Source organism: Arctopsyche grandis, chromosome 7, assembly GCF_051622035.1.
Source record: "Arctopsyche grandis isolate Sample6627 chromosome 7, ASM5162203v2, whole genome shotgun sequence".
In the NCBI taxonomy this organism is placed as follows: domain Eukaryota; kingdom Metazoa; phylum Arthropoda; class Insecta; order Trichoptera; family Hydropsychidae; genus Arctopsyche; species Arctopsyche grandis.
In genome coordinates, this window is record NC_135361.1 from 10,074,207 (window position 1) to 10,096,438 (window position 22,232).

A 22,232-nucleotide genomic window follows, 5' to 3' on the forward strand; every position below is an offset into this window, starting at 1 on the left:
TTAAAAAAAATTGTATTTTTTTAAATTGACGCGTAGTTCCAAACTATAATTTTCACATTAAATCCAGTCACTGTTTTTGATATTGAAAGATAAAATTGTAATACCGCAAGAACACGCTACTTATGTATATGAGTGTACAAAATTTATATTTAGAATCCAACCGAAAGGGTCATCTACCGACTTTTGCCTGTTATAATTTCTGTAACCGTTTAATATTATCATAATAATTATATTGAATCTAATCAAAATATCATTACTCAACGAGAAAATTGTACCTTACCGCTGATTTAACTGCCGAACTAATTAAAATATCGCATGTATTGCAATTAGTACTGCATAAATTAATGTAAACAATCAAAGAGAGAGCGGGCTTTGTTACTTTTCATCGTCGGTGTAATTGTATATTTCGTGCCCATTGATTGGCATATACAAATTTTAATACGGCCGTAGACTAACGATCGAAATTGTTTCGTTAGAAACCACAAAATGTATACAATTTCAATGTTAACCGTACAAACTGATAAGACTCACTTTGATAAACTTTCCTTTATCAGAAGTGACAAGAGCGCTCTTGTATAATGTTTATATTTACTTTTAATTCATTCATTCTACTGTATACATATTTATATTATGATATATATTATAATCGTACTAAATATAAGTACTATATTCCGTTATAGGGAATGTATCAGATTTATATTCGAATTTGTAATACTTTGAAGACTTGAATTGGTGATGAAAGTTACATTTCGTATTATTGAGGTTTCATTATTCAACCGCATTATTTATGACGTTTTGACATTTATTTGATGTATGTGATTCAATTTCCATGTTCATAATGTTATAATTGATAAAAAAAATTCGCGCCCATAAACAAAATATTCTGTTTTTGTATAAATATTTATAGGAAATCGTTCCGACAAAGTAACTCGGTATTTTCTTAAACACGTCATGATGTCCTTTAGATTTTTTAAATCTTTTTTGTATAATGTAAATATCCTATTATTTTAATATTACTCATAGGGAAAAGTAATATAAACCTGATTTTTTTTTAATTATTTTTGATTAATATCAAATTAACCCTCCCTCACCGAAGTGGGGTATACAAGTGCCTCAATTTTTACGTTTTTCGTTATAAGTATGTGGTTTTCAAAGCTATATACCCTTTATTTCTTGTATTCCTAGAATGAACTACAAGAAATTTATTTTAATAGATTTTGTATGATTTAGAAAACTGGTACATCGTAAAAAAATACATTTATATATTCCAAAGTATGATTTAAAGGCGGTAGCAATAAGTCATGTTTTTGACTGTTCGCTTGCATATTCTTGTTGATCGATGAATCAATGCGAGAGAAAGAAACAGCATTGTTTTCGTCGCTTTTGGCGCGTGGATATTGAGTCATGCAGTCCCCTGTTGGCCTTACATATGTGCGTGTCGTTTTTTTTTTTATACAAATATAGTCAAAAACATGCTATAGGACTAAAAAAAAATTATATTGATGTATAAAATGATTAATAAGATATATATTGAACACATTTGTATTGAGCAAAGCTGTATTTTGATTAAAAAATACTGAGGTCTTACTCGACCCCAGTTCAAGACACTCGTTCTATCTCGACGCTCCGTCCTTCAAAGTTTAAAAAAGTTATTTTTGATACTCCAGATAAGTTAAGACCAAATTGGAAATATTGAACCAAAAAAACCAACCCATATAAAACCTTAAAATCCAAAAATTCTAATTTGTAACAAATCAAATTTAAATTACAGCGACGTATTAAGGGGTGGTGAGGATATTAATACCCTGGGCACACTAGTTTTAGGGTCACCACAAGGCAAAAAATCAAATTCATTCTTTCTAGGCTTTGTATTGAAAGTTCATTCTATCTAGGCTTTGTATTGAAAGCTATATTTTGGCGCCAGATTTGAACCCGACCATGAAAGTGGAAGTTGCATTTAAGACAGAAAAAAGCTTGCCCTGGTCGTCATTTATCCTCATATGACTGCATGCATATATAACTAATTAAATACACTTTTTGATATTATTATTTAGTTATTTATAGATGATTAGTTCTTTGAAGTCATTTTTTCCTTATTTACATTCAATTATAAATAAAAATACTGAAATAATGTATTGTTACGTAGGGGTGGGTGGAGGATCCAAGTAAAAGGTCAAAGTCGTCTCACAGCATTTATTGGTGATTAAGGAGATACACGCACTGGCAGAGCTCAGTCCAGAATGTCTTGATATCGCCTTATAAGGGATAGGTCTCTCAGGATATCTTCGACGTCTGATTTATTTACCTATTGTTATGGTCACGTATTCGGATATGAATTCCCACGACATTCGGTCCCACGGTACAATGGTAACGGTCACTTCTGAGAACTCCACGGGAATGCGACCGAGTGCCGCTCCTACGCCATTGTTTAGCTTACTTGCACTTAGTTTGCAGATAATCCTTGAAACCAATTATAATGGTCGCACAGTGTCAGGGATGCGCCTCGGCTTAATCCGATTGCACTTAACCGGCGGCTCTTTACTAAACTCTTATTTTAGTATACGTAACAGTATTTTATTTAATGATATTTAATGCCCTATCCCTACAAGTAGTCATCGCTTATAATCACACTATTGGATTATTCGATGGAAGGGCATTCGGTAGTGTATTACTTTACACTCGGTAGTGCGTATCATAATTAATTATTTAATTGTCTGCGTATGAAAGAACGCGTAGATGCATGTCGGCGATAATCCGTAACAAGTGTTTACTTCCTGACGAGGAGTGTGTGTGTACACACATATCTGTACAAGTGTGCGATTCAAACAGAGTGTGACTAAGATAACACTTTGCACATTGTGTGCTCGCACTAATATTTTATATTATATATACAGGGCACTTGCGTGACACACATAGATCAGATTACTAATGTATCACGCACAAAACTGACGACCGCAGACCATAAATAGCAACATAAAAAAACATATTTATGTTTGTGTGTGTTTGAGTGTGTGTTTTCGTCTTTTTGATCAATCAGATGGCGGTGACTTTTTTGTGCGAGGGGTCAATCTATCCATTGAGAAGATTACTGTTGATGTGAATTACTGGCTCAATTAAGTCGGGAGCCCGTCAGGAAAAAGCATATTAGAATAATCAATCCCGTCTATTTTTATTTGTGTGGCTGTGACTGTTTGCGTTAAAATGTCGACTTGTCGCGCTCGCCGGTGTGAAGTTGTTGTTGATTTTTTTTGTTTGTTTGTTGTTTCAGGTCGTTCCGAGGTTATTGGGATCTCTCGTCGGTGGGCCGATGAGCCCCACTCAACACTTGGAGCAGCAGCAGGCTTTGGTGAAGCAGTTTGCCGAGATTTTAGAATTTGTGTTGAAGTTCGACGAGTGCAAGGTATACATATTATGAGCGTGTCATTTTTATTATACTTTATTTTATATTGGTTTAGCGAGCTTTCTTATGAATACCTAAATGTAGGTTTTTTTTTTTTTTTGTTGAAACATCTTTGCTTACCAATATGAGTCGCATATTTTTTTCATAATGCCAGGTTGATTGAATTGAGCTGTGATTAAAAATTTTAATTTATTTGGTCAGTAAATAATTGATTAGTAAGTTATATTATTATTCTCGACTGTTGTCTGTTTGTCCAAAAATACTTACGACAATAAGAAATTTACTTACTGTTCATTTTCATCAACATAATTTCACTTAATTTCATAATAATTACTGGTACTAATGGAAAAATTGCTGGTGGCCAAAACGTAAAATTTTGAATTGTGATACGGTTAAGATATTTTAAAATGGGCTTAGACCCACCACGGCAATATGCGATTTACTGACCGTTCATTTTTATCAATATAGTACACTTTTTTCATTTAATTTCGTAAAAGTTACTGACCATTTATTCAAAAAAATTGACCATTCGAATTTTCGCCATAAAAAGTCAGACAACGGAAAAGTTACTGATGGCCAAAACGTAAAATTTTAAATTGAGAAACAATTAAGTTGTTTTAAAATAGGTTTAGATCCACTGAGTATGAATATGATATTGAAATTCTTACATAATGGCTAACGTTAGAAATGTTCTCACATTAAGGCTTAATTTTGGCTAATGTCATTTTGTATTACAAATAAAATTTTATGAAAGGTATTCTTTTATCGATAGAACTAACAGTGTTCAAAAAATCCCCAAAATACACAGACACACATTTTTTCTAGATCATGAAAACGTGATCAGTGATCGATTCTAAGCTCGAATCAGTCAAAATCTCTAGTTAGAATTTTCGCATGATCACAAAACTTCATCTATTGTTACTACAAACATACATTCATAGATAAAGTAAAAATATATGGGAAGGACCTTTTATTTCCACCTTCAATATCATATTCATACTCATTGGGCCCATTAAAAATTTTAGGCAAGCCACATAAAGGAATATAATTGGTATCGGTATATTCAATATTGTAATTGAATAACTGGCATATGTAGGATCGATTCAAAAATTACCAGTGGACAAGTTCGAGTCTGTCCATTCTATTTTAACGAATAACGGTGAATCCATATATTGAAATTCGTCATAACTTTCGACTGAGCGAAGTGCACACATGTATGTACATAGTTGTTAGTAAAATATGTTACTGTTACAATCGTTTTGTTTACACATGTCGTCAAGCATTTCTCAATTGGATCAAATTGTAGATTATCTCGTCAGATTAATGACTACTTTCATTAGCTTCACAACGCAAAACACATAATTATATAACGTTACACTTTCTAAATACTAAAATAAAATGTTTAATTAATTTTACACAACACATCGATTTGGCATGCAAGGTGTAATTAAAAAAAAAAATAGTGATTCACTAATAATTACGAATTCACTCGACTCGCTATCTGTATTGTTATTCGATTCTGTTCTTTCGATAAGAATGCATTTGATTCATAAATTTCATCGTGACAATTCTATCGATTTCAGATGAAAACGCCTGCGATTCAAAACGATTTCAGCTACTATCGACGCAGCGTATCGAGAGGCGGCAACACACTTAACATGAGCGGAAACGAAGATGGCGCCACTCCGCCTCCTCACATCGGATCCGAACTAGCCAACAGAATGTCACTATTTTACGCACACGCCACTCCGATGCTGAAAGTCCTGTCCGAGGCCACGTCTCAATTTGTCGCCGATAATCAGCAAGATTTGGAAAACACTACGGAGACCCTCGGTACCATGGCTAAAGTGTGTCTCAGGATGCTGGAAAATCCGTTAGTAAACATTGTACCGCACAATGTAGGGCTGAAACAATTGATATCTTGAAAATTATGAAAATATTCAATAGCTAAACGAAAGCAAAGTACATTTGATAATATCATGTCATTTTTGATGATACGTCACTCGGGTGAACTTCATTGAATTTTATAATCTAACAGCTTTTATTTTAAACTAGCGGCGTGGAGCAGATTGTCACGAGTTCGATTCCCACTTAAGTCCAGACCTTGGTTTGTGATCCAGGTCGATTGTTTCCTATCAAAGTTTGTCAATTTTACGGTGCCTGTAAATTGGCGACTGCTTTCCGATCTTTCTTGCAAATCGCAAGTTATTCAGCGTCTTGAGGTTGATTTGTATAGTAAAAATTAAAAAAGGTTTTTCCGAGCGATGCAAAATTGATACTTCTGTTTACATTTCCATAATTGAGTTGAGGTCATCTTTATTACATTCCTCTTATCACCTAATGCTTTTGGAACATGCTCTAGCTGAATCCTAATCTTTCATAGATTAAACTAAACTGTATTTTTCAACTGTGAGTCTTTCTCTGTTTGGTTTTATCTAGCAAACAGATAATCATCCGCAAATTCCAGGCATTCTTATAATGTATCCAAGCCGACTTGAGTCCTGCTGCTGGCCAGATCATGGTTTGTGACTCGAGGTTGATCGTTTCTTATCAGAGTTTACCAATTTTTCTGATTTTCATTGAAACGTTTCCTGTAAAAATTGGCATCTCTCTTGCTAATCTCAAGTTATTCAGCGTCTAGAAGTTCGCCAATTTGATTATAAAATGCTGCAAAAATTTCTCTATAGATGTCACTGAGGATGTTTGTATGAATTCGCATTAAATATAAAATGCTTATATACTGTATTGATTGATTGGCTGTATTTATCTGTTTAAAGTGCACTCGCCGCTTTGAAGCGATCTGTAAAGGCAGTGTTCATGTTCTATGACATAAAATAAAATAGAAAAATTGTATTTCTAAAGTGGTTAGTTTCCAACCGGATGATTTCAGAATTCATGTCTCATTTCGGGGAGTTTTTTCTTCTTCTATGAGGCTATTTGAAACACATCAAACCTTTCAAATGTTAAATGATGTTATGATACAATTAAAATATGCATTTTCAAGATATTAACCGTCTAATTGTTTCCGCCCTACCTTGTAGATGTGAGTGATGTATATTTTATGAAGTATTAATGTGTTTTTTTTTATCTTTTTGTAGGAAGTTGGTTGCTCAGTTCAGTCGTGAGGAGACATCGTTGCTAGTATTACGTGTAATGGTCGGCTTAGTTATACTGTACGATTGGGTGCATCCGTCGGGGGCTTTCTGTCGCTCCTCGTCCGTGGATGTGAAAGGGTGCGTCAGGTTCTTGCAGCAGCAGCCACCGGCCAAGGCCGAGCCTCTACTCAACGCTCTGCGGTACACGACGCGACATTTAAACCACCACTCGACTCCAAAAAACATAAAAACGTTACTGTCGGCGTGAGGACAGCATTCCAGCCTCTCGTGCTGCTGTATGGATTAGTTCGATCTGTCGAGCGGCGTGCGGGGGGTTCCTGTGATACAATTTTGTCGTTTGGAAATAATTTTGTGTTTTAAAATAAAAAGATAAAAAAATAATTGCTCATTGACTCCTCGAGATATATCGTAAATAGACTTTTTTCGACGGTGAACACATTCCAGTAAAAGTATTTTTTATATATTATTTGATAATGTCAAGTTTAATGAAGGATACTCGTGTTGAGGTGTATTTTAAATTTTCGTCTGAATAAAAATGAAATAAGTTAAGTTTCACTTGTAATTTTATATTAACGATACGTGTAGTTAATCATTAAGCGACCCGGTTAGGCCATTTTGTACATTTGTTACGATGTATGAATGTCTCTCGACGGCTTGCCGTTCAAGTTTCGTTTTCACCATATATGTATGTTGGTGTTATCACTAGCGGACATTTGCACTCACTCGATCGATTACCTTAAAATATATTTATTTGATATTCATCTCTGTTTGTCGTCGAATTGTAGACGGCAATTGTGACGTTTGCTTTATTTATTGAAAGTATTATATGTATGTATGTATGTACGTACTTGTTTACCATGTGAATAATTTCTCTGTATTACATACATAAATATTGTTAATCGTCATAATTTACATCACTATACTAGTTTATTCTGTTATAATGAGAATCGTGCAATTGTTGAACGTCTATATAAATTTTGATATTGACGATTTAAATTTTATTTAATTTAAAAGTTTAATTCTAAATAATTTTTATATCGATAACCAATATTGTAGTGTTTTATAAATTTTAATAGAAATATTACTCATTTTAAATTTGTGTATATTAATTATTTGGAAATATACATACGTACAGTGAATCTTTATCATTTCTGAAAGGGAAACATTAGATGATAACTGCAGGAAAATTGCATCAAACTGGTCGGAACAAGTGGGAGACTGTGTTAGATGATAAAGATTTCACTGTGCTAATTTAATTACACAATGATAATTATTCTCAAATACTGAATTTCTATTATTTTTTTTTACAAGATTTTTATTAGATTCACTTCGTCCGTTATTTCAAGTCCTGTTCAAATTGTAGCTGACGATTTGATATGACATGTGCAAATATGTATGTGCGATAATTAAAATACGTATAGTATTCTTACGGACTAGTATTAATTTTTTATAGCTTTTTACATAAAACAATATGAACATTTGAACTAAAACGTATGTGCTTTAAACTATTTTTCAATCTAAAACTAAACATGTGAATCACAAATATTTGTCTGATTTTTCATTGATTATGAAGTGGATGCCTGTTTCATTATTAGGTAAATTGTAATTTTTGCCTTGATATACACAAGTAAACAAAATAGTAATCGTCAGTGTTTTATTCGATGAAGTGTAGAATAAAAATTCTACATTCGTACTCGTAAGTGTATATTTTGTATGAAATAAATTATTTTACAAATATTTTTTAGAAATACAACTCGTATAGATTACCGATATATATATATATATATATATATATATATATATATATATATATATATATATATTACGTAGAACAATTTTTCATTGTAAGCAACCATTAAATGGTGTATAAACACAAAACCAGACATTTATAGTCAGAACCGCTTTTTAGGATAAATTGATGATATGATTTTCATATATAAAAAAATAATTTAAGGAAATTACGCTAATTTTCACACTCACAATTTAATATTTTGTATTTTGAAGCACACTTGCAAAGGAATATTGTATTAATATTGCTACTATTTAATTGAAGACAACACTAGTACATTCTGAAATAACAATTGCTACTTTGTAAATGTCTCGTAACCACTGATTTAGTGTAAATAAGAAAGAGTTTGCAAAGTCCAGTCGTTGCATTAGCAATAATTAATAAATCTTTTACTAACTTGATGTTGACTCTGATTCCAATGTTGGATTTATGTGTAATCTTCATCTTATTTCGTTTTGTACGTTTGCTGAGTTATCAAAATGATCGTGACGGAGGAAAATTTTAGTAAAGTCAAATAAACAATTTAAAAATGTTGACCGAATTAAGTTAAACGATTGCTGAATTTTTATCAGTTGGAATTGAAATATTTTAAGATGAGTGAATGTTAATATTTCATTATACGAGTTATATTATCGTAATCGTTCTCGGAGTTGAATAATTATATGCCTATTATGACAATAAAATACTAAACTGCTTAAAGGAAAGTCACGAATTGATAGCATACTAGATTTGAGTATTAATACAAATGTGTATTATTATTTTTTTCTGTATTTTCTCAACACTAAGCATAAACTAGTCAGGATTTCCTTTTTTTTTTTTTAGATAAATTGTATTATTATCATTGCATAACTGTTGTTATAATGTGTATATTTATATATTAACATAAATATATTTCCTTGAATTATTGTTTCCCATGACAATTGCGTTTTGTGTGGTTTTATACTTTATTATTTTATTTTACGAGAATTTGACAAATTTAATTACGCGTTTGTGGTTAATTATTTTTAATTTTAAGCGATTTTTTTTTGTATACCTAAATATGTAATAAATACACTGCATAAAATCAATCGCTTGCTCAGTATAGCTCAAAAACAATCACATGTCATTTGAAATATGTAAAAAAGAGTGATAAAACAGAACATTTTAGAAAGTATTGATTTAATTTATAGGTAATAACTATAATTTCGTTTTCGAATATATGTAATTAATCAATATATGTAGATTCAATATGTGAATACCAAAAATTTTCGCTTACTTATTTAACGAACGCTTTCTTTAGTTCAAAATCATCCTGATTTATTATACATATATTGTATTGTATTATATAATTTGTATAAATGGTGTTATTGAGTGTATTTGATTGTTTTTCCTTTTTTTTTGTATAGATTTTCAAAGCCAAAGTTAATTTAGTACCTTAATTTTACATGCATAGTTTTTCCGATCATACATTGATGTGTTATCCAAAGTTTAATATTATTAGCGAATGATGAAAATGATATATTTACATTTTTCTTATAAATTTTTATATATAGGCCAAAATTATATAGATAAATATTAATTTAAAACACAATGTACGTATGATTTTTAGTGAACAAAAAACAAATAAATAGTATATATATGAAAAAACCCATTGAAACTAACCTTACCAATTAAATATTGTACCTAATAGTGTTCATTTACATCGTTGTTAGTTTGTATATTATATTTGCATTAATTCTTTAATATACAAATATTGTCTTTGTACACTTTACACTATATTTCGACGATGATGATCGAATTGATGATGGTTTAATGTTGTTCGACGTTTCAAGATGTACTTTATGTATTGTATAGATTGACTGATTCATTGATTGTATTTATAAAGTTTTAGGCCTATTGTGCACTGTCGATCAGTCGCCGGGCGACCGGTTGCCGAAGACTACTTTATACAGTCAAAGTCGCTCGCTGGTCGTTCGGTTGACCGGTGACCAAGTGTATAAAGTACAGTCGACGGCAACCGGTCGCCCGGAGACTGGTCGTCAGTGCGCAATAAGCCTTATTGTTTAATTTGCTGAGCAGATTGTGCCCACTCTTGTTTATCTTTTCTCTGGGTTAAACTATTTTTGCATGTGCAATAGTTTGCACATCAGATGTTAATTACATTGCACACTTTTCAGTCGCCGATAACTTATATTATACAAAGTCTCCATTGAGATTGTCACGTCCTCCCATATTATCTGAAATTCGCAATCAACTTTACAATTTTCATGTTGATCTCGTTTATGTCTTATTTTACATTGTAGCAAATATCAGTGAATTGTTCAATACGAAAAAAATTCTTAGTGTTTAAAAATTTTTGTAAGACATTTCAGTGTATTGTTCGCTACCCTTTTTTACCCCACCTCTTACTATGCCTATGTTTATTTAATAGATGTATATATACAAGTAGTTTATAAACGTTTATTGGATCTTTTGGCTTTGGATGAACAGCAATTTTTTGAATATCTTGATGTTAGGATCACTATTTTTTAGCGTTGTGTCTGATTTGTAATCATTTGAGTGTTTTTCTTTTTTTTTTACTTTTAAAATCAGACACTGAACTACTTGTATATGAAAATTTTTATTGATAGTTTTATTGTAAGCATTTTTTTTACCAAGTGTATTTTATAATACTCCACCATAGCACAAATATTTCAATGTTTAATAAAATAATCAAGTAAATCACAACTGTACAATTTGTTATAAAATAAACACCATTTATAATCTAAGCGTTTATCTTATTTTGAACCCGTTCGATTCCTTGGCACAGTGGTGAAGAATGAAATAAAAAAATTACTAGATTTTTTTTAATTGGTTTTACAAATGAAAATATAAATACATAGTTACAATTTAAATGTCTAATGTCTATTGTAAGTGTTAACTGTCGGGCGCGGTTTGAGGATTAATTTTCCCGTCTCGTCGCATGACATGTTAAAGTCTGCCAGAACTGTTCTAGTTCTGGCTGTTATTATACTAGGAGCGATGACTCTTTTGTGAATTCCAAACAAGAATAATAATACTGAAAAGATCAATTTCATATTAGAAATAATGAAAATGTTGCATAAAATATATGATATTGTTACGTATACTAAAAAGAGCCGCCGAGTAGTTGCAATCGGATTAGCCCGAGTAGAATCCCAGAGACTGTGTGACGGTTATAATTAGTTTCAAGGATTATATCTAGACTTTAAGTGCATGTAGGCTAAACAATGGCCGCTATTTGGTCCCTTCTCAGAAGTGACCTATACCGTGGGACCGAATGTCGTGGGAAGACATATCCGAGTACGTGACCATAACAATAGGTAAACAAATTAGACGTCGAAGATGTCCTGAGAGACCTGCCCCTTATAAGGCGGTACTTAGGCGATATAAAGACATTCTGGACTGAGCACTGCCAGTGTGTGTATCTCCTTAATCATCAATAAATGCTGTGACACGACTTTGGCCTTTTACTTGGATCGTCCACCCACCCCTACGCAACACTGGTCGTCAGAAGTGGGATCAAGATGGGCCGTGGAACAAAGTCACCAGCGAAGGAAGAGAAGCTACAGCGAAGTCATCCTCGGGAGCTGTAGGAGAGAGTTCGAGCCATGGAGACACGAATCAAAAAAAATGCAGTTTTCTCTGCAACACACAGTCTCTGGGATGCTACTCGGGCTAATCCGATTGCAACTACTTGGTGGCTCTTTTTAGTATACGTCACAATATGTATACAGAACTCAACGTACTTAATAAAATTGATGTGAAGAAAAAATACGGATGATTCCATAGTGATAGAGAAAACGGCACCATCGCTGTCATGGGATCAGTCAACCAATACCAGGCACCGATGGCTGTAGAAACTGATGCAACTCCCAATAAAACTGAAATATATATAATCATTTAGCCATCGCCATAATTATTATGTGTAGTTATTTTATAAAAATATACATATACTGACTTCGCCATCTCATCGTAGCCGGCTGAAGGCAAGCAATAACTTCCGTCAGCCGCCGCTCGAACGCCTTCAGATCTGTAATTTGTTTTCTTAGAATATTTGCAATGCTGACACAAGTTTTCCCTAAAACGTAATCGTATCTTCTTCGTGTGAAATTGACTTTAAAATATAATATATAAACATCTGTCCATACTAAGCGAACATGAAAACGGAATTCACTACCCGTTCATATTAGTCTAGTCTGGATAGGCTTTAGTATACAAAATCATAATCAAACAAAATACATACGATGTTTATAAACAATCAACGAATGCAGACTGGCTGCATTTGTGATAATAATGTGGAGGTAAACCAATTTTGTGAAGAATCGTCTCGGAAATTAAATCACATAATTTGGCAAATGGTGATGGGTGACGGTCGATTTGAATTTTACAATCATCTAAATCTCACCAGCAGTACATCTTAAATACTCTAAATCATTGATAAGATCGTATGATTTTTTTTAATCATGTGATTTGATAGTTTGAACCCGAGACCACTTCGTAGGCTGTCCACAAAGCTGTACTATAAGCTATACTCGTATGTGTCAGCGATAAATGTAAAATAAAAATTGATTGATACTGAAACACACCATCACAAGCCGTCTGTTCCAAAGACATGGTGACAGCCGACGATACACAGCTGACAGTTTAGAGTTGACAGTTGAATCGCCAAAACACCACGCTTTCGTGCCTGCTTTTTGTAGACTTCTTTTTCAAATTTATTCTAGTTTATAATTCAATAATCACATACATATATTTGAAGGTTTGGTGATTACTCCGCAAAAAGCGTTCTCGATCACGGAACATCTGGCACCCAAAAACTCCATCAATCGAAATTCATCCATACGAAATATTGTTCTAAGGCAGTGGTTCTTAACCTTGTTGGAGGTTAATCTCCAGAGCTTTCTTAGCAATAACAGGGTACGTCACCATTTGTTGACACAAAAACATTGAGAGCGTTGTTGTTCTGAAGAGTTGCTGTTGAACCTGGCTCTGCTGAATTTCCGCCGAACCCCTGAGATTGACTCACCGAACCCCTGGGGTTCGATCGAACCAGGTTAAGAAGCACTGACCTAGTACAATATTTTGCGTGTGTACCTTTCAATTGATGGAATTTTCGGGTGCCAGATGTTCCATGATCGAAATTTTAGTGACTTGCGCGAGATCGCTTTTGCGAAATAATCCGTTTAATATAATAAATCGCGTGGGTACCTTTCGAATCAGCTAGTACAAAATAGGAGAACAGGCTGTTCCTCTTGTATCCTGCTCACGCACATTAAGTAAAGCTGCACGAAAAAAAGAGAAAGAATTTCACCCCACGGTATTGCTTTCGATTGATGGACTTTTCGGCTGCCAGATGTTCCGTTATAGAGATTTTAGTGACTTTGTGACGAGTAATTTGTGACCAGTAATCACCGAACCAGTGTGGACGTAGCCAATCGTTGTATTTATAAAAATGAAAATGTGGATTAATAAATTTATTTATTTTTACCACTGGCAAACTTGACGCTAAAGAAGAATACCTATGCAAATATCTGAATTTCAGTTGATTTTCAGTTTCTTAAAACGATTCTGTTTGTATTATAAATTTGTCAATTTATGTTAAGCATGAATTTTGTGTTAATTTAAATTATTTTAAAATATAATCACATTCGGTGTCAAATCACTACATAAATAAATAGTTCTTTGGTTATGTACAGCTAATATTATACACAGGTATTCAGCCATTTGACGTGGAGGACTTTGACCGGTATTATTCGCAATTGGTTAGTGACAGCTCGTTCGTCTTCACATACTCAGATATACAACATTGTAAAGAAATCGGTTTGAATATTATTAGCTAATTTCTTTATTTTATATTGATTTCCCTGTGTTTAATTCGATTCTAAATACACCAAAAAATAAAACACGAATTCGCTTTAATTCGTATTTTGTTATGTAAAAGTTGAGAAATCAACGACTGCCTAACTATGAAAATATATAAAGTTGATACATAGAAGATTTTCACATATCCATAATCATAAATGTGGTGCAAAAGAGGCTTTAAAATTTGATTAAACTATTATCTTTTTATGAACAATATCTTTTGGAATATCTCGATTGTTTGGATCAGATACAATCTTCATACTATCAAATTTTACTAACTATAAAAAAATGTGATTGATAGATTATCATTTTTGTTTCACCTACACTGATTTAAAAATGAGATTATTGTACAATTCCAATTTAATAGATTTAATCTTCAGTGTCCTCTAAATTTTAGGTGAAAAATGATGTCATTCAGGCAGCTCGGCAGGATTGTTACCAAGGAGTTTAATCCATTTATTGTGAAGAATGGACGAGCAATGTGCAGTGCGGGACCTCTGGTTAATGTCAAAGTCAACGATAAGACCGGTGTCGCTCTCGTAACAATGCAACGAGCTCCTGTCAACGGCTTAAATCTTGAACTGATCAAAGCACTCTCCACTGCTCTGGACGATCTTTCCAATAATAGATCTCGAGGAATGATTCTAACATCGGTGATTTGACAATAAATTATAATGGATTAAAAATATTAAACATCATGTAAATTATTATGTACATTTCAGTCGTTGCCGACAATTTTTTCGGGTGGATTGGATATAATGGAAATGTACAAACCGAATGAGGACAGAATTAAAGATTTTTGGTCTTCTCTCCAAGATTTATGGATGAAACTGTTTGGATCTGGTTTCCCTACAGCGGCTGCTGTTAATGTATGTAAAGTAAAATGCGTGATTTATACTTGTATTTTCCATTTAATTAAAATTTGATCATTTCAGGGTCATTCCCCAGCTGGTGGATGTTTGCTAGCCATGTGCTGCGAATATCGTGTGATGGTTGAAGGTAAATTTACCATCGGTTTGAATGAAACTGCTTTGGGTATCGTTGCACCATCATGGTTCCAAAATACTATGAAGAACACGATATCCTCTCGTATAGCTGAAAAGGCACTCACTTTGGGAACTCTGTTTCCCGTTGACGAGGCTTTGAAAGTATGCAATACTATATTGGTATATCAATTTGAGTAAGTTTATGGATTTATTTTAATCTATGTTTTTTTTTAGATCGGTCTTATTGACGAAGTTGCAAAGGATAAAGCCGAAGCCATCACCAAATGCGAATCATTCATAAGTAAATTCGATAAGATCAATCCGCAAGCAAGAATGTTGACCAAGTTTGTGTTCAGAGAAAAGATTCTCAAAGAACTCGAAGAAACCAGGGATGAAGATTTGCAACGATTCCTCTTAGCCGTTTGCAATCCGAAAGTTCAAAAATCGTTAGAATTGTACATTCAAGCGCTTAAGAGCAAAAGCAAATAGGTTTAATTTAAAAACAATTTTTTACTGATGAGATTTTATTTTATATTATATAAAATAATATTTTTATAACATATTTAAAAAAAAAATTGATAGAATTTATACCAATGTACATGAACAAATTATACAGCATGTGACGTACAATGAATGCTTGTTTTAGAATCATAAATTGTGCATTTATTAATTCACCTAATTTTTTTAGATATTATTTTTGTTCAAGTGTAGTAATTATACTGTTTTTAATGACGAATTTACATGTCGATACTTTTTAAAAATGTGTTCACGTTAAAGTCCCCTTCGTTATAAAACAAGTCAAATCGTTTTTGTAATTTTTCCAAGTTTGATTTGTACTTTTCTATTAAATATATTATTTCCAGAATTCTTTTGCGATTTCGACGTATTTCTTCCCTGAAAATTTATATCCATGAAAAAACCAACAATTAAAATCCTATTTGAACAGTGCTATTTATGTATATTGCCGTATTTACCAATTAATTCTAGATATAAGTTCATTTGACCACTTTTGAACTCTCGCTATCAGCAATTCTTCCCGATCGTTTATGAACTGCATGTGTTCATTTTCTAATTGTAAACAATTTTGATCAGATTCCTACACACAATCAAACACCATTAAACAGATATTTTAACATACATACATATAGTATACTTAAATCAAATGTCTTACTACATCTGCATTGTTTTCTAAAATTTTATGTAGAATAGATTCACAATCTACGGTCCATTCCATTTCCCTTTCTCGCCATTTATTGAAAACGATTTTGCCCATAGCAATCATCTGATGCGACAACTCTTCAATATTTCTTGCAAAATGACTTCTAGTTTCCTGTTTTATATTAATAGTTAGTAATCAAATTGCATAAATATTCGTGGTTATTGATCATTGCAATACCTCAGATTGTTCATACAATGTTATTTCTTCAGTCATCAACTTATTCCATAAATTTTCGATAGCTTCACTCAATATTTTGCACAATTCGCCAACATGTTTTAATCTCTCCAATTCGGAATCCGTAGATTCCATTGTTGATAAAATTGAATTGAATATTTCGATTTTTTTAATGTAATATTCTTGGTTTGCTCTAAAATTAATAGAATAAAATTACACTGATGATTTAACATATAGTATTCTATAAAATTATATTATTACTGTTTGTTCTTTTCTGCACAGCTATTTCTAGCTTGTTCGATAACACTATCATATTGTTTTATTTCCTTTTCTCTATTATGATACTCTTTGTGACCAAACTCAACGAATTCCCTCATTATTTCTCCGTAAAACGATCTATAACTGAAAAACAATCAACGTACATAAAGCATAATGTATGTATTTTAAATGTAAATAATATATTATGTCATACTCGTCATATTCTTGTCGTAAAGTGTCATTTGTGTATACAATTTCTGAAATATTCTTATCTTGTTCAAACATTGTGTCAAATAATTCAGAGTCGTTTAAGTATTCTACAAACGACAATGCATTGAATTCATTCTCTTCGTCTATTTTTTTCCTGTTGATTATTTCATTTTGAAGTAATTCCTCTTCGTCTTCCAGTTTTTTGATTAGAAAACTGAGTTTAATAAAGAATAATATTCTTTAAACTAAATTTAATCATTCGTATCCAATTAGTTCAATACAATTTACCTAAATTGAGAGGTACATAATAATTTTTCTTCAGTCGTAACCCTCGCATAGTTAATATATGAAACCGTTGGTAATATAGCCTTAACGAAAGAATCGCAATGTTCATTTTCGCAGCAAGGATTATCTTTCAAACTCAAAGATTTCAGTGTTTTGAATCTTCGTAAATAAACAAACTGAAATAAAATTATATATATAACAACTAATTATACAAATTAAACATAGAATTATATTGAATTCTTACATCTTTATATTCCTGGATGAGATTCCCAGATATACTAAACACAATGAGATTTTGTAATGTGTCGATATTTTCCAATCTTTTGATTCTATTGTTATTCAACATCAAAACCTCGACGTTGACCAGTTTTTCTAAATTTTCTATAGTTGATATTTCATTGAACGACAGATCGAGCTCTTTCAAGTGTACTAGTTGATCGAGATTCTCAATCACTTCAATTTTATTATGAGTGAGGGTGAGTTTGCTCAATGATTTCAGCATCCACAAGTGATCTATTTTTAAAATGTTCAGAAAATCAAGTCTCAATTGACTCACCGCATCCATTTGTATCTCGTTACCATGCTCTAAGAGTTGCGTTTTTTCATGGCCTTGTTGCAAAATGGAAGTATTTAGCATTTTGTTGTTGATAACGCCCGGTTCAAATTTCAAGCCTATTATGTCGAGGTCCATGTTTATTGTAATTCATAGATAGTGTAATTACAGAAATTAAGTATTGGAAATATTTGGGTCGAGTCAACAAATCTGAAACGGTAACAATGGAAAGTACCCATATATCACAATTCACAACAATGTGTTTCTATGGAAATTATGAATTGATATTGATCAAACATAAACTGCGAATTGTTGAAATGACTATTAAATAGGTGCATAGTTAATGAAAATTGTAACACTGCGTCTTCCTCACCGTCCCTTCAGTTGGCAGCAATGCCAAAGGTTAGGCTGGCATCCTGCTACCCCCACTCCCCGGACGTAGCTTTCGGGTGTGCAAGCACAGAAGTGCTCTCTTCTAATTAGACTTTCTTCGGAGACCAAAAAATATCCTTAATAAGTGACCACTGTCGCAACTAGACCTGCGATTGTTCGTGCATATCAATTACGACTGAGGTATTGAACTATTTTATTTGCGTGTGCGCGGGTGACTGATCCACTGGGGGTGACTGATTCATGCAATCTGGCACGTGCCGTTGTTTTTGTCGTGAGTCTCGATTTCGAGGTGGCCGAAGTTCAGAACAAAATCATGTTTATTAATATTCTACATTTGTATATCTTTAATCTCTTAAAAAAAAGCATATGCTGAGCAATATTTGGACAGTTTCCTGTACGTCAATTTTCCTGTGCGACGAATTTTCATGCGACAGCAGATACGTGCACGTGATTTTCGTAGCGGAAAATTCGTAGCGGCGGTTATCCTGGTAGTTCATATGTCTAGTCGATAATAATGAAAATCTTGTAGCGTTTCGACATGGTCGAGTTTCGGTTACTATCCTGCGAGCTGGGACCAACTCGGTCATGTTACCCGCTGCTGAACTACTTTTTTCCCAACCGGCATATTAAACAGTCGTGTGTACAACACTATGTCGTCTCATTCCCTTACACTACCATAATCTCTTAAAAAAATGCATATGCTGAGCAATATTTGGGCAGTTTTCTGTACGGCAATTTTCCTGTGCGACGAATTTTCGTGCGACAGAAGAGTCGCGCAAGTGATTTTCGTAGCGGAAGATTCATAGCGGCGTTTATCCTGGTAGCGATTCACATTTGGGATGTAACCAGTAGCGGCTCGTGAGATTATTCAGGCTGTAGTAGCTCGTTAACCAAACCGTTGATCGAATGAAAACAAAAATAGCTTGAATATGTACTATACTGGGAGACCTGCAGCCCCGCAGCCCATTTGGACGACAACAATAGTATAGGGGGTGAACGAATGAGACGACTGGCATGTTAATGCACGTGTTTTATTTATGACAGCTGAAGGCAGAGTGAGGTAGCTAACTCCGAACACAATCGAATTGGTCTCCACTCGCAGGAAGGTGACTGTAGGCGGGGTACAATGTGTTGACCGTATCCCGGCCTAACGAAACACTGTTGTGCTTGTTTTATAAAGTTTTATTGTTTGCCTATGGTTGTACAAAGGTATGGTATTTGTGGGCAAAAGTATGTCGTTCAGCGGTCTCTGGATATGGTAGAGTGTCGCTGGCTCGGCATTCAGCTATGTTCAGAAGGTCTCTGGATGCGGCAGTGTGTTGCTGGCTCGGTGTTCGGCTATGTTCGGAAGGTCTCTGGATACGGCAGTGTGTTGCTGGCTCGTCCGGCTGGTTGATCTTCCAAGTCCGCGTAGTGTAGTGGTGGCTGGTCAGGAGCTGTATGTCGACGCTTGCTGCTGTGGGTCGACTGGCGTTGTTTGGGTTGTACCTCCTTTTATAGTGTTTCTGGAATCGCCTGACCGATGGTGGTGGTTTGTTGATGCGTAAGAAAGGAATGCACTGTTGTCGAGGCGTAGAATTTTCTGGAACGCTTGATGGAAGTGGTTATTGATGCGTGCGAGCATTTAGTTGTTGATGCGTACAAGAGGAATGCACTTTTGTCGAGGCGTAGTATTTTCTGGAATGCTTGATGGAAGTGGTTGTACGAGCATTTAGTTATTGATGCGTACAAGGGGAATTTGCTTTCGTCGAGGCGTAGTATTTTCTGGAATGCTTGGCGCTGTTCCGCTCGATGTATTTTGTTGTTGCGGAATATTCTCGAAGGTTTCGATGACGATGACGACGACGAGATTCCTACATGGCTCTCCGGTGAGTGTTAGCGATGTGTGTGATTTTGTGGGAATCTTGATGTGTTGGAGTCTATTGACTCGATGGCGTCGTTGTTTGTCCGGTTGTGCTGGAGAAAGTTGTCTCAACAGCGGGTCTTGTGTTGCATGCCGGTCCAAGTCTTGTTCTCTACCAGGTTGCTTATTTTGGGCGAGCTGCGTTGGTAGTGAAGGTTTGTGATGGCTTGGATGGTGCTGTTGTGCAGGCTGCTGTGTTCTGCGTGGAGTCATTCGCGTGACTGTTTTGCTGGTTGTGCTGGAGTTAGTTGTCTCGGCAGCGGGTCTTGCGTGAAGAACGTTGGTTGACGAAGTGCGTTGAGTGCTGGTCTTCGTTGGTTGTGCTGGAGTTAGTTGTCTCGACAGCGGATCTTGCGTGAAGAACGTTGGTTGACGAAGTGCGTTGAGTGCTGGTCTTCGTTGGTTGTGCTGGAGTTAGTTGTCTCGGCAGCGGGTCTTGCGTGAAGAACGTTGGTTGACGAAGTGCGTTGAGTGCTGGTCTTCGTTGGTTGTGCTGGAGTTAGTTGTCTCAACAGCGGGTTGTGTTGCATGCCGGTCCAAGTTGTTCTTTTCTATCATGTTGCTTATTCTGTCTAGGCTACGTTGATAGTCAAGGTTGGTGGTCTGGACGGTGTTGTTGTGCAGGCGTTTTGCTGGTTGTGCTGGAGTTAGTTGTCTCGACAGCGGCTGTGTTGTGTTGGAGCTAGTTGGCTCAGTGGCGATTTGTTTCGCCGGTTGTGCTGGAGTGGGTTGACTCAACAGCGGGTTGTGTTGGTAGCTGGTCCATATGTACTTTCACACCATGTTACTGTTTCGGTCGTTACAATGGTAGTGAAGGTTTGTGTCGGTCTGGACGGTGCTGTTGTGCAGGCTGCTCTGTAGGCTGCGATGTGGGCTGCTATGTAGGCTGCGATGTGGGCTGCTATGTAGGCTGCGATGTAGGCTGCTATGTAGGCTGCGCTGTGGGCTGCGATGTTGACTGCGCTGTTGACTGCTATGAAGGCTGCGTAGTTCAAAGATGGGGTCACCAATGTAGGCGGGGTACAATGTGTTGACCGTATCCCGGCCTAACGAAACACTGTTGTGCTTGTTTTATAAAGTTTTATTGTTTGCCTATGGTTGTACAAAGGTATGGTATTTGTGGGCAAAAGTATGTCGTTCAGCGGTCTCTGGATATGGTAGAGTGTCGCTGGCTCGGCATTCAGCTATGTTCAGAAGGTCTCTGGATGCGGCAGTGTGTTGCTGGCTCGGTGTTCGGCTATGTTTCGTTAGGCCGGGATACGGTCAACACATTGTACCCCGCCTACATGACCAAACTCGACCATGTTGTACAGACGCCAGGGGTCCTCAACTCGAGAGACACCTGAAGTCGGTTTGTGAGATAGCTCGTGGTAAGCGTGGGCGGGGCTGGTTTCCTCAAGGTGCCTTCCTTCGTCGTCGGTGGTCTGGTCTCTGCTGATGGTGGCTGCTCTGCTCTGTCCCTTTCTCTTTCGTACAGTGGGCGTGGGATGCGTGATGTGGAAAAGAGGCGGGAGAATATAATAACAACAGGTTGTAAGTCTGTTTGTATGGCGACTGTATTTATATATATATATATATATATATATATATATATATATATATATATATATATATATATATATATACAGTGGTGGACTGGCCATACAAGCGTACATGCCCGATGGCATGTGGGCCCCACTATCCGTTAGAAAATATGGGCCCTCAGTAAAATTAAATAACTTTTTAATTTAACTATTTCACGTGTGTAAAAATTTATAGGATATTGCACTTTGGGACCTAGAGTTTGGGTATTTCAACAAAACAAATTTCTTACGATATACAAAAACAACTAATGCTTGCTTTAACAGCCCAAGGATCGGTTAACTTTTTTTATTAGGCTCGAAATGTAAGTTTCAACATTTGCGTGGGCCCTTTTACCGGGCCCATTTCCAACCTCAATATTATGCATATACCAATACCTATGTAACAACTACCTACTGAAATAAAAATGGGAATAAACAAATTTCCCTGAATAATATAAACTGAATTGCTTAAAACAATTTTGATAGGACGATTCATCATCAACCAGCGATTTAAATTTACTT

General features: G+C 34.9%; 5 protein-coding genes across 9 annotated transcripts in view; 3 read left to right on the plus strand and 2 right to left on the minus strand.

Moving 5' to 3' along the window:
• Positions 1–10,955, plus strand: part of LOC143914754 (CYFIP-related Rac1 interactor B) — a 14,924-nt gene extending 3,969 nt beyond the window's left edge. Inside the window, exons 2-5 of the mRNA XM_077435067.1 lie at positions 3,269–3,400; positions 4,984–5,273; positions 6,499–8,165; positions 10,328–10,955. Coding sequence (XP_077291193.1) covers positions 3,269–3,400; positions 4,984–5,273; positions 6,499–6,763 — 687 coding nt within the window. The 3' untranslated portion in view covers positions 6,764–8,165; positions 10,328–10,955. The remainder of the gene's footprint in view (positions 1–3,268; positions 3,401–4,983; positions 5,274–6,498; positions 8,166–10,327) is intronic.
• Positions 1–12,972, minus strand: part of Cnep1r2 (CTD nuclear envelope phosphatase 1 regulatory subunit 2) — a 141,858-nt gene extending 128,886 nt beyond the window's left edge. The window contains exons 1-4 of one of the 4 annotated variants that reach the window (XR_013260849.1): positions 12,892–12,972; positions 12,264–12,335; positions 12,052–12,186; positions 11,092–11,342 (exon numbers count right to left, since the gene is read on the minus strand). Coding sequence is in view for 2 of the 4 variants with exons in the window: in XM_077435084.1 (XP_077291210.1) it covers positions 11,182–11,342; positions 12,052–12,186; positions 12,264–12,383; positions 12,892–12,919 (444 nt within the window). In the remaining 2 variants the exon portion in view is untranslated. Of the gene's footprint in view, positions 1–11,091; positions 11,343–12,051; positions 12,187–12,263; positions 12,384–12,891 lie in introns of all 4 variants that reach the window. The other 3 variants (XR_013260848.1, XM_077435086.1, XM_077435084.1) reach the window with 3 other exon arrangements.
• Positions 1–22,232, plus strand: part of LOC143914760 (uncharacterized) — a 1,424,209-nt gene that overhangs the window by 6,276 nt on the left and 1,395,701 nt on the right. The window lies entirely within an intron of this gene.
• Positions 14,029–16,028, plus strand: LOC143914357 (enoyl-CoA delta isomerase 1, mitochondrial-like). Of its 2 annotated transcripts, none has more exons than XM_077434549.1 (5): positions 14,029–14,125; positions 14,565–14,820; positions 14,890–15,036; positions 15,103–15,315; positions 15,388–16,028. In XM_077434549.1, the coding sequence occupies exons 2-5, from the start codon at positions 14,572–14,574 to the stop codon at positions 15,640–15,642; spliced, it is 864 nt and encodes a 287-aa protein (XP_077290675.1). In that variant the 5' UTR covers positions 14,029–14,125; positions 14,565–14,571; the 3' UTR covers positions 15,643–16,028. The 2 variants fall into 2 exon arrangements, with proteins under 2 accessions (XP_077290675.1, XP_077290674.1); XM_077434548.1 differs by having other exon boundaries at positions 14,039–14,113; positions 15,388–16,020.
• Positions 15,891–18,062, minus strand: TbCMF46 (dynein regulatory complex subunit TbCMF46). Its single transcript, XM_077434144.1, has 8 exons — positions 17,544–18,062; positions 17,303–17,475; positions 17,019–17,228; positions 16,808–16,948; positions 16,550–16,739; positions 16,325–16,483; positions 16,128–16,249; positions 15,891–16,047 (listed from the first exon to the last, which is right to left on the minus strand). Exons 1-8 carry the CDS (start codon positions 17,988–17,990, stop codon positions 15,891–15,893), a joined length of 1,599 nt encoding a protein of 532 aa, XP_077290270.1. The 5' UTR covers positions 17,991–18,062.

Bases quoted from the DNA above. Each gene is read 5' to 3' on its own strand.
- TbCMF46 (XM_077434144.1), bottom strand. From the start codon at position 17,990: ATGGACCTCGACATAATAGGCTTGAAATTTGAACCGGGCGTTATCAAC. The intron at 17,229-17,302 runs GTAAATTGTATT...TATTAAACTCAG, and splicing joins TTATGTACCTCTCAATTTAG to TTTTCTAATCAAAAAACTGG. The intron at 16,048-16,127 runs GTAAATACGGCA...ATAAATTTTCAG, and splicing joins CTTATATCTAGAATTAATTG to GGAAGAAATACGTCGAAATC.
- LOC143914357 (XM_077434549.1), top strand. From the start codon at position 14,572: ATGATGTCATTCAGGCAGCTCGGCAGGATTGTTACCAAGGAGTTTAAT. The intron at 14,821-14,889 runs GTGATTTGACAA...TGTACATTTCAG, and splicing joins GAGGAATGATTCTAACATCG to TCGTTGCCGACAATTTTTTC. The intron at 15,037-15,102 runs GTATGTAAAGTA...TGATCATTTCAG, and splicing joins CTACAGCGGCTGCTGTTAAT to GGTCATTCCCCAGCTGGTGG.